The sequence below is a fragment of the Camarhynchus parvulus genome, chromosome 3 (genome assembly GCF_901933205.1).
Source record: "Camarhynchus parvulus chromosome 3, STF_HiC, whole genome shotgun sequence".
Lineage (NCBI taxonomy): Eukaryota > Metazoa > Chordata > Aves > Passeriformes > Thraupidae > Camarhynchus > Camarhynchus parvulus.
Genome location: NC_044573.1, coordinates 26,212,352 through 26,224,431, shown reverse-complemented (window position 1 = coordinate 26,224,431; position 12,080 = coordinate 26,212,352). Strand labels below are relative to the sequence as shown.

Sequence of the window (12,080 nt, the reverse complement as noted above, 5' to 3'; positions counted from 1 at the left end):
TTATTCATGCTTTTTTATTCCTGCCTGTGATGAAATTGCCCAGCAGGACACCAGAAACAAGCAAAATGATTCTATTGTCTGGAACAATCAAATCAGCTCAAGTTAGCCGATATAAGGCAGAAATGGCTGCCTGAAAGCCTCCGATGGAATCAAACTTTGCTTTTTTTAATTTTAAAAGCTATGGTCTGACATTATTTCTGTTCCTTAACAATTCAAGCCCTAAAGAGTTCAGAGGGAAAAAAAATTCTTAGAACTGTGTAGCATTTCTCTAACACTGCTTCCAATAAAACAAACATTAAAACTTCTGTTACATTTAATGGGAACATGCCAATATCTCTAGGTTTCTTAGCTGTGCTGTTCAGAAATATGTGAAATCCTGGTTTCTGTAACTTCTGTTAAATCACAGCAATTATACTTTAATATCATTGACATTTTTAACTCTTGGAGAAATGCAAGTGAGAGGACACTCAGAAATCAACTTTACTAGCAATTCAAGCTACTGACTGAATAATGATCAGAGTAGATAAGAATTCTGCAGATGTTCTTGCACCATATTCATTTGCATTTTCTTTACTAAAATGTAGTGCAAAGTACATAACTGCCATGAAAGTTACCCAATCTCTAGAATAGCTTATTAGCTTTACAGTTGCAGTTTCATATTAATATTACTGAATATACTTTTTATATTGTCTAATGACTGCCTGCTATACAGGAAAGTATCCACAAACACAAGGTTAAAACTTTTTGTCAGCCTTCTGTACCAACCACTTTCCCCCCAAAATGGTTGAAACCCCTGTAACTTCTACAATTTGCATGACTCAAAAGGGCACACAAAATACCCCATTCTTCAGGCCTTGCTCTGGCCAGCTTGGCAAAAAAGTTTGTTCGATCCTCTCCAGCCCAAACTGTCAGTTTTCGAAACTGTCTATGGACTTCTGATCTTATTCCATATCCAAATACTTCCAGCCTTACCTTTCCATGTGGATAGAGGAAAAGTCTCTTCTCAGTCCTCTCTGACCACAAATATCCCATTACTTGCATGCTCTGTTGCTCCCAAACCCTCTCTTACCATGAACTGCAGATGTCTTTCTCTTACAAGATAATAGTTGGGGTGGGAGAAAGGAGATTGAGATAGTATTGGGTAAAGCAGAATTCAACCAACCAATTCCAAGCCAAAAAGCTCCTGTCTCCAATGTTTTAAAACTGTATTCACAGTCTCCCTTCAAAACCCAAAAACCACCAAAAAGTTCATTTAAATGAAAGTTATTTACAGAGTGAAAAGAAATCACATTTAGTTGCCAAGTTCTACAATTCCAACTTAAATCAAATCCTCATTTTGGCAATATTTAAAGAATTCTGGACATGGAGGACAGAAATTCAATTTGATGCTAGAGAGCAGAAACCAGACTTACATACCCAAGATATGCAGAAGAAGAATAAATCAGTAAGAAAAAAACACATGTAAAGGATGTTGTTAGCTATTATTTATTTTTGGTTTTCCTTTGGAGCACAGGTCCCTGTAGAGGGAATAATTTAAACTGGCCTGTATGATGTCCAGTGAACTCAGTGGGATCAGCGGTTTACTCAGACCCATGAAATTTTGCACTGTATGGGAACCAAGAAGTTCTGTATCTATGGGACCACCTAAGCTGGAATAGTGACATGCACTGTCTTAAAACTGGTACAAGAAGGACATGCAGGAATTGTTTTCACTCAACTTGGACATTTCGTAAAAGTCTAGATTTGAACTAGTACCTATGAACGGGACTCTGCTACTGTAACTTTTTTCTAACAAATACTTTCTGCAGAGTTCAGTAGAGTTATTTTCATTATGTGGAACTTTGTATCAGTATTTGGTATTAGCAACAATAAAATGAGATTCCAATCAGTGGTGGGATCAACTCCTGACCTACAGATATGATAATTCAGTGTTAAGTGAAATGCATGCTCCACTACACACTTTTCATGCCCTGAGCAATATTTTTTCACATCTGAAGTGAGACTTCAAACGCTATATACTCAGTAAAGCAGGCCAAAAACCCCCAAAGTGGGTCAGTGATCACCATACGGCCTCTAACCAGCCGATTTGCCTATGCCAGCTCAGCCCTGTCTCCTACACGTGCAGCTTTCTGCTGCTGCCAAAAGGGCAGCCGGAGTACGCGCTGCGGCAGCAACTACTCATTACCCTCCTCCAGGTTTCTCCCCATGCCTCATCTCTTCCTTTCCCCACTTTGCCCTTTCTCTCTCCCTGCAGTAACAACAGCAGAGGCAGCATTTTCCCCCTCTGTTGCTTCTCAGCAGACTGGAAAGCACTGCAGGTGAGCAGGAGCTGTTAGGAGAGAACATTTCTAGCAGGGAGGAGGAGTAGATTTATGCACCTGTAGAAAGGGATTGATACACGACAGTGGGTGAGCTGTGTGTGACTGGACCACATCCCCAGCAGAGAGGGAAAAGAGAAGGAACAGAAGGGAGACAGACTGTGGGAGAAGGCAAAGGAAGACCCCTATCTGTACAAAGTTCTCTTCAAAATCTCTCAGCACCTCTTGACAATCACTTACCCTCAGAATGAGAGAGTCCCCGTGAAACCCTGCTGAGCCCCCATAGCTCTCAGCCTTGCCCCACAGGCCTGACAGATCTTGCTCCATAACCTCCTTGTCATGCAGAAACCTCTCAAACAAGACCCCAGCAATTTCCCTTTCATCTCCACAAATATGATTCCGATAAAAGCTTTTCAGCAGCCCACGAACCACAGTTTAGATGAGATCTGAAGTTTTTGCAAGTGAAATCCTAGGCCTTTCAACACCACCAGCACTAATAAATTCAGTCAGCAGATGAAAATAAAAATGAAAATACGCTACAGTCTCTTTCTGCCAGCCCAGTGCCAGCCCTCAGCAGTGCACGGCACAAGCAGAGGTGAACGCACAGGGTGACCTGCACTACAATGATGACAATTCCATTCTCTGTCTGCCAGCTACAACAGATCACCTGCTGGCTGAAAGGAGCTCCCACTCCAACAACAGAAATGGCATTAAAAGAAGGGAAAAAAAACCCCAACACCTAAGTAGTCTTTCCATTACATTCAGATTAGAGGCACTGGAAAGGGACAGTTCTACTCCTCACATCCATGGACAGCTCACAGGACCAAGGACTCTGAAGAGCTTTAATTCCTCCCCCGCTGCTGCCTTTCGGGTGACATTCAGAGCTCAGATAACCTAGGTGTTTAACTGTATAGACTGCAACTTCTTCCCCATGCCATTTTCTATAACTCATCATCCACTTGCTACTGAGACATTTGATTAATTCATAATAAACTTCCTTTATACAATGGTGGCACAGTTGCACAACTAACTTCACATTGGCAAAACAGAAATATGAAAGGATGCTTTTAAAAAAGCATAATGTTTTAAATTCAGATCAGAAGAAGCTGCACTGAAAAAAGAAAAATAGTATGGAAGATATTTTAGCAAAGAAAATCTCACTACAATATATGTTTTATTTTTTTTCCTGACAGCATAAGGGTTTTTTTTTAAGACAGCAGAAAATTTAATCTCTTTCATTAACCTAAATATAGCTGTAAATTATTTTCAGTGGAAATAGAGGCTTTTCTTGTTAAATGTTCTGATGTTCTCAATGATTTAGTGAGTTCTGCTACTCAGCCAGCAAAAGGATTTCTTAGGACAGCTCAATAGGTTTTCTCATGTACTGCCAGGCTAATGGCTAAGACCCTTAGATGGAGTCATTGGCATAGGTCCAATCATGCTGATTTCATCTGTCATCAACTCTGGAAAGTGGACTTGAACTCAGAACCCATACTACCAATCATCCACACACATAAACATTGATCATGATAATTTGCAGGAGTGGAACCACAGGGCTAAATATCAACGGAATTTTCCTTCCTGATCTCAATTCCACTGATTAAAATGTAGCTGCAATGCCAACTCAAGTGAATCATTTACATATGCCACACATAAGAAAGCTAGATAAAAACATACTTTATTATTACCTGAATTACCTAACTCAAAAAAATATAGCCAGAGCTGTCAAGTTGCTAGTTTGTTTTTCAATCAGAACTTGCAAGTTGTTTATTGTTCTGTATTTTTTGTTTTTCAAAGAGTAAGTTCACCAGCATCCTCTTGAATACTTGGTGCCATTCTGTATGACATTTTCTGTGCTTACAAAAAGCCTGAAATGTCATAAATCCAAAGCTCTCTTTAAAACTGCAGTGTAACCATGACTAAAAGAATCCTCAAAACTGACACTTTTACTGTGCTGTGTCTGTATTGATGCACTACTGGAAAAGCAGCCATCTTTTTAATTGTCACTATACTTATTTTAGAAACCTAAACAAGTGTTTTCTATTGATCTTACCAAAACCCCACAAAACTATGTATTTTGTTTAAAAGCTTTCATCCAACACACTCTGAATTACTGTTTCATGCCACAACTTTGAATAATTAAAAAAAATTATATATATTCAGGGAGTATATGTATTATAAGGTTAAATGCAACTGCTGAACACTCTGTAGATGAAAGGAACCAGGATTTTGCATATCTATCTGACTTGTATTAATACAGTAGACATTATTGTGATTTCAAGCTTTGTATTTGTTTATCATTAGTGTTTCCACTGTAACCATGGCATCCGTATACAGCACAGGCCTAAGAGTGAGAAAAATATTCCCAAAAAATCCATCTGAGAAAAAATATAAGGATTTGAACAATGGCAAAAGTCAATCAAATTTGGTGAGCTGGCTAAAACGAGAAACAGTTTCCTCTGAGGGGGAAAAAACCCCAAAACTTCTTTTATTTTATTTTTGTGAATCTTTTTTGCATTTTGGACTTCTGACAAGAACCTAGAAACCTAGAAACATGACCTTGACCCCAGTGCAGATATTATAAAACAAATTCTGAAATTTCCTTAAGAAAACCCCATGCAGTCCTATATGAGATCAAAAGCATTAAAGCTTAATATGTTTACAAGACCTTTACAAGATATTTTCTCAACCCACTTTTAATAGTGACTGTCCCATCCTGCAATAATTATTGCATCATGCTGAAGGTAAGGAGGGGCAGCAGTGTAATTGCTTCAATCACACTCAGCAAGTACCTGGTACTCAGTTCCAATTTTCAGGACTGCTTAAAGGGAAACCCTCAGAATGGCATAGAAAGACTTGATGGTCTTCAAGTGTGTTTCAAGTGTGTAGGCTGCATTTATTTGATATTTCAGGCAGTAAAGAAGAATAGGTTACTGCAATTGCTGGTTTTAATTTGCTTGTTACAGAATTCAGAAAGAGTACTACAAAAATATCTGCCTTAAATGCCAAGAGTGAAATGAAGGAACTAGTCCTCTTATTAAACAGAAAAAACTGACTGTATTGTACCAGCAGATTTTAGCCTAACGTTGGTTTAGGCCATGTGCATTCTCCTTGTAGTGTGAAATTCATTCACTTTGCAGACAACTTCTTTTTCAGGTTTTAATACAGCCTCCAGACTCTGATGAAGATACCAATAAATCAATTCACTTCAGTGTGGACCCTATAGAGATGTCCTGGCCACAGGTCTTCTTGTAACTCAATGAAAAAAGACCTAAAACCGGTGTGATTTTGTAAGAGCCAGTTCTTTGAAGTCCCTATCTATTAATCCAATAAACACACTCAGTATTAGAATTACAGTGACATACTCACTAAAAAGGAAGATTTTGGAAAGGGTAAAGAACAATCCTATAAATACTTATCACCTCCCCTCCTTCTAACTGTGATACAGGGGGGAGGTGTATGCTGTCTTTGTGGTACATGAACACAATCCTAATGGCAAGGATTTACAGTACAAAACAAGGTAAGTGATGTTCCAGAAGCTGCATTATATTGAGCTGACCAGTTATGATCCACTGCCATGTCCTCAATTCTGTCACATCAACAGACAACAAGCGTAGTCACTCCCTCGTCTCCTCCCACCCACTGAATGCTGGACAGCAATGAATCCTGATGCAATAAAAGCCAGCATTTATCTGATTCAGCTATCTAGTTCCTCACAGATCCTGTTTACAATGGACCTCAACCTGTTAAATTCCACTATTTATCTAGGGAATCTGTTCAGACATTTGAGTTCACCTTAAATATCAGAGCCAGGATGCACCACAGTCCCACCAAAATTCAAACTTGGCATCTGGAATCTGCAAGGTTCTTCCAAATTTGGTGACAAACTCACAACAGGTACCATGCACAAAAAGAACATACAAAATTATTATTCTTTCACTAAAAAGCTGTGCAGATCTCCTCATCCCACTAGTCTCAAAGATGAAACCTCACTTGATTTCAGGAGAGTTCCAACTTGATTATCATTCAATACAGGTAAAAGACATCTGCAATACTGCTGCATTTGTCTTTTCCTATTATAGTTATTTTTTCTCCTTCTATCACCCACTTTTACTATTTTAGCTTACTAATGTGTAGCTTTTATAGAGCATCAGCGTAATCTAGACCTTGATTATCACAATGCAACACATAGGCAGCAAAAATGAAAAATATTTTAAAGTTGTAAACATAAAAGTTTTAACAGCAAAGCTGATCAGCTCCTAATCAGCATAAATAGAGTCTAATTCTTTCATGCCCTTTCATCATTTCCCCATCTCTACCTAACTGCATTAAACAAAGAAGCCCCAAAGAATACATAAAACTCAGACCTATTAACCCTAGCTATTTTTCTTTTTGGTCCTAGGTCCTTTGTGTGTTTGCCAAAAAACTACTAGCTAGTATCCTTGACCATGAAAAATAAGTACATAAAAAGATGAGCGTATATAATTTCAGACAGCTGGCTGAGCAGGGCACGCTGAAAATGAGATGACAGCTACTATTGTTTTATCATACATCTCATTTAAAGGATATCCACCATTTAACAGTTTAACTGCAGAAATGTGAAATGTGCATATTCACATTTCCTGTTTCTTCATTGTTTGATTGGTTTCTCCCTGTTAAATCACACTACCTGAGGATGTCAGAGCAAGGATTTTCCAGCTTTTTTGTACTCCCACTGAGACACATTAGCCTCTGGGTCTTAAAGACACTGTGAAAGCTGCTAAGACACGTTGTGCGTACAGAAAACAGAATTTCTCTAGTTGGGCCCATATTCCACTAGGACCCTTTCATCAGTCGTGAGCATTTGAAGAAGCATTGCGTTAGATCTACGCAGAGAGGTGTCGATCATCTGAAGGAAGGAAGGAGGAGCATCAGTATTGATGCAGTGAGCTCTCAAGTGACAGGAAGACCCTGAGGTGTCTCGCATCAGAGGTCAGGTCTGGATTTTTAAGGTTCATCATTGCCAGGCTAACCAAGAGTATTCACCCTGAAACGATGAAACTCATCTAAGCGCTGGATCTGGGTTTTGCGGTAATGTTTGGTACGGATGCATTGGGTTCAGGTTCTTCAGACTCAGACAACTAGATTTGTATTAATGTCACATAATTTCAGAAACTTACGAGGTAACTACATACCTCATACTTACATTCAGCATATTTTTTTTTACTGCCTCGCCTGTAGATAACATGCATTAGTTATATAGTAACCATGACTATCTCAGTAAAACAAAGTGTGGAAATAATGAAAAGCTTTCAGAGGCATTACATGCCCTTGGTAACCTAGCTCTGCAAGACAGATGTTGCATCCAGAGCCATGCCACTGAAAATCCCATGTACATGTATGTATCTACAGTGTGAACACTTACCCAGTCCTCGAAGTGACGGCTCCCGTTCTGCAGCAAGTCCTCAAACTGTATAGTGCAGTTAGCTACAAAATCGTCGTACCCGATGGGGGCATCATGGAAAACAGCCATCTCTATCTTCCTGCCATTACAAACGTCGGTGACAAATTCATCGTTCCAAGCAGGACTGTTGGTCTTTTGCTTGGTCGAGGTCTGCCCGATCCTGGAGTCATCCACATTGAGGGCGATGTAAGGGTCCAGCAAAAAGGTCTGTGGCCTGGGACCCACTGCATGCCTCAGAGACCACGCCGTGGGTTTCAGATTCACCGCCTCGCAGATCTTGATTTTCAGCAAGCCATTGAAAACCACCATGGCTGGATAGCTGCACTTTTCCCGGGATCAAACACTCGCTCAACGCACTCGCACCGAGAGGGAGGGAGGGAGGTCTCGCCAATAAATAGGAGGGCAGGTCTGGGAGGTGGGGGAGCAGGGTACGGTGCGGGTCTCTTCGGCTGGCTGCTGCTGTTACCTTTGATTATTTAGCCTTTGCTCTTGCGACACCCAGTGAATACATTTATTTTCTTGCCCGTGTTTCTAACGGAAAACAAGGGAGGGGGGCCGCCAGGGAGGGGGAGGCGGCCGCGGCTGCAGGAACCCCCGAATGCTATCAAAACCCGAGCATAATCAATCCGGGGGTAAGCAAGAGCCTTTTCCCTTCACCCTGACCATAATCCTGGATCAGTCCTCGCAGAGGAAGCACAGCCGCGATCCCGGGCTCCCGCACACGCCAGTCCTGCCCGTGAGCCGCACAACAATACACACACACGCATACACACACACACACGCACACACAGGGATCAGAAACACCGGCCGACCCACCAGCCCTGCCTACTGCACAGCCTCCGCTCAGCAAACATCCACCCGGGGACCTTCCATCCGCGCCGCCGCCCGCAGCCGCCCGTCCTGCGCCGCCGCCGCCTCCTGCTCCGCCGCCGCCAAGGCCGAGGACCCAGGGGAGCGACCCCCGCGCATGGGGGGCGCCGGCAGCGGAGCGGCCCGCGCGGGTCTCGGCGGGCTCCGGCTGGGCGGCCGCCGCCCTGGCGATGGGCAGAGCCGCCGCCACCGCCTCCCGCCCGCCTCCCTCCCGCCGGCCGCCCCCCCCCCCGCCTCCCGCCCGCCGCCTCCCCTCGGCCGCCGCCGGCCGCCTCCCTCCGCGCAGCCCCCGCCCGCTGCCGGTGCCGCTCCGCCGCTCGCTCCAGCGCAGGAAATGCGCAAAAGACGTCAGTGTGTGTGTGTGGGGCGAGTGAGCGGCGGCGGCGGCAGCCCCGGCCGTGCGTGTGTGTCTCTGTGTGTGTTTGAGCGTAGAAAGTTTTGCCTGTTGGGGGAGCAGCGCGGCCGTCACCAGTCGGGAACCGCAGCGGGGGTCGCGCTCCCCGGGCTGGGCTTGCCGCTCCTCCGCACCCGCCGGGCGGCTTTCCGCCGGGAACACTGCCCGCCCCGGCCCCACGCCTCCTCCGCCTCCTCCTCCTCACAGGATAAAGTGATGAACCAAACGTGGATAAAACACCCCCGGACGCCTTCCTCCCCGACCGCCTTTATTAACGTGCTTGACCACCAAGGTCCTGCGCGGACCGGCACCACCACTCACACCGCGCCGGGCGCTTCTGGCGCCGCGGTGCCGGCGGACGCCCCTTCCCGCAGGGCTTCCCGCCCCTCGCCCTTCTCTCCGCGATCCCCGGGACGCCTCAGCCCGCGCCTGACGGGCAGCGAACTCCGCCGCCCCCGCCCTGCCCCGCCGCCTGACAGCGCCGAGCCCCGGCCCGCGTCTCCGCCACCCCCGCCCACCGCGGCAGCGGCACAGACAGCGCTACGTCAGCGGGGGCCGGGCCGGGCCGGAGGAAGAGTTTCCCCGCGGTGTGCGAGCGCCGGGAAGTGCCGAGCGCCGCCAGGGGAAGCGGCCTCCCGGGGCCCGCCCGGCCCGGCCCGGCTCGGCCCGGCCCGGCCCGGCTCGGCTCGACCCGGCTCGGCTCGATGCGACCCGGCCGGGAGGCGCTGCCTGGGCTGGGGCAGAAGCCGCCTGTTGGCTGCCCGACGTCCCGCGGCGGTGGGACACTGCCAGCCCCTTTGTCCCCCCATCACCTGGCCCGTGCCTGCCCCGCCTCAACCCGCGGCGCCTCCCCGCTGCCCCGAGCTGGCGCTGAGAGGGAGACCGCAGGCCGGCGGTCGCCACTGCCCTGCAAGCGCACTGAAAAGGGGAAAAAAACCCCAAAAACCTTCTGAAAGGGTAAAGGGATGTGCGTGCTGTGTTCTTGAACGTTGTCTTCACGTCATGAAAGATTTCAGTAATTTTTCATCACCGTGGTATCAAATACGCTATGAAATACCCGTGAGGCTGCATGCAGCCTGACTTTCTCCTCCTCAGAACAAACATACTCGGGATCTGGATGGTTTCCCATGGTGAAAATTATTGCTGCCTTAATTATTTTTAGCCACTGATTTTGCCTTTGTGTGTGTGTGTGCTTGTGTTGAGAAAGTCACCAGGAAATGGATGGACTTTGCCCTTTGATGGGATTTCAGTTCGCTGTAATATCACAAGAGAAAATGCATCAGTCCTGGCACTCAGGAGAGCAGCTGGGGTCCTTCGAAGAATCAGCCAAAGTAGAAAGAAGTTGGATTGCCTAGATCCAGTTGAATAAGGACATAAAAGATGAGCAACCAGTCCTTGATCTGGACCTGATATTCCTGACTGGAGAGGAAAGAACAGATAATTATGGATTTCTGCAGATAATGGCTCAGGAGGCAGGTGTTATATTTGGAGCTAATGAAACAGCTCCAGTATCTGTGCTTCCAGAGCAGTTTCCAGATAGGAGATAGGGTACTAATGAAGCCAATGGGTCATGAGAGCATTCGCGTTAATGGAAGACAGACTTTCTGGTGCCTGTTGCCACTTAGTCTACTAGTCAAAATAGAAGTACAGTAAAATCTCAATGTTCATTATCATCTTGACAATCTCCAAGCAGAATCGTTTGATACAAAGCTGTGGTATGGAGCCAATTATTGGGAAAGGTCTTCCTTTGCAATTCAGCCTTTCCTGGGCTCACAGCAGCTGTGATACATCTATCATGTTACATTTGTAAAAGACCATACTCGCAGGCCCCACCAGAAGTACAAGAAGGACCTGCTCCTTTCCTCCCAGCCCCATTCACTACCTGATGCATATAGTACTATATATTAAGCTATATGGTCTTACATTTAGTGTGTGAGAAAGAACACTATAATTGAATCTTTTGTCTGGATATTTTTGTGGTCTTTCTCAATAAGGGCAATGTAAATAGTATGCTCCATTTCCTTAGATACTTATTGGAAAACATGAAAGCCAAACTGATACACTGTTTAATTTTTTTTCTGGTTATTTTTAGAGAACTACAACTGTATGTATTCTGTTTGCCCAAGGTAGGTAAACAGAGTCTCCATGGTGAGTTTAATGACCTAGCATCTCTCTGAGATTACACATGCATATTATGAAAGTCTGAATAAATACAAACATTATTAAGACAGCATACAAAATAATACATAGACCTTATATTTGGCTAATTACATATACAGTCTGCTGCATACCTAGCTAGGCCCTGATCCCTAATTCGAGCCATCTGCACTTTTCCAGACACTGAAGCAAGCTAGAGTTTGGTTTCACAAATTATTCCCTCTAAGAATAAATGTCTGCCTGCATGAACAGGGATTTACAAGCTCACTTAGGATCAGACAGCTCCAGCCTTACACTGCTTAGAAAAATACAAATATCTTGAACAGTTTTAATTTGGTTTTAGATTTGGGTAAGGGTTTTTGTTTGGGTTTTTTTTTAAATTATTTTTCAGAAAAGCATGTCTATGTCAGGACTGAACTTTTATCACTAAGCAGTTCTTAACCAATGTACCCTGGAACAGTATTCTTAAAATCCAGTAACTCAGGTACATGGAGCAGTTCTTAACCAATGTACCATGGAACAGCATTCTTAAAATCCAGTAACTCAGGTACATGGAGCAACATTACAATGCTTCTTGGAAGTTCATCTAAAAACTTGGCTCAGTTGTCGCAAAAACTCTGAGTAAAAGAAGCAAAGAACATTCCAAGTACCATTTTCCACTTGAAAAGTTTTTTAATATTTTCTCTAAATAAAAGTATTTTAATATTTTTCTGCTTGCTTTCTGTGCATAGGGAAGGATTGATTCTCTAAGAGCTGAAGAGCAAAAGTTATTCTATTGTGCACAGGGAGGTCTGGAGAGGAAGATGCAGCACTTGCAGTATTTCCCCTGCAGAAGGGCAGTAAGAAGTATTCCAGATGCATTTCTGTTCTCCCTTACAAAGGCTGCAGCAGTGCAGTA

General features: G+C 44.5%; 1 protein-coding gene across 1 annotated transcript in view; it reads right to left on the bottom strand.

Annotated features, from left to right (window-relative positions):
* The window catches only part of PRKCE (protein kinase C epsilon), a 287,618-nt gene extending 278,932 nt beyond the window's left edge, over positions 1–8,686 (bottom strand). The window contains exon 1 of the mRNA XM_030944536.1: positions 7,723–8,686. Within this exon, the coding sequence (XP_030800396.1) occupies positions 7,723–8,070 (348 nt within the window). The 5' untranslated portion in view covers positions 8,071–8,686. The remainder of the gene's footprint in view (positions 1–7,722) is intronic.
* Between the last annotated feature and the right edge of the window lie 3,394 nt (positions 8,687–12,080).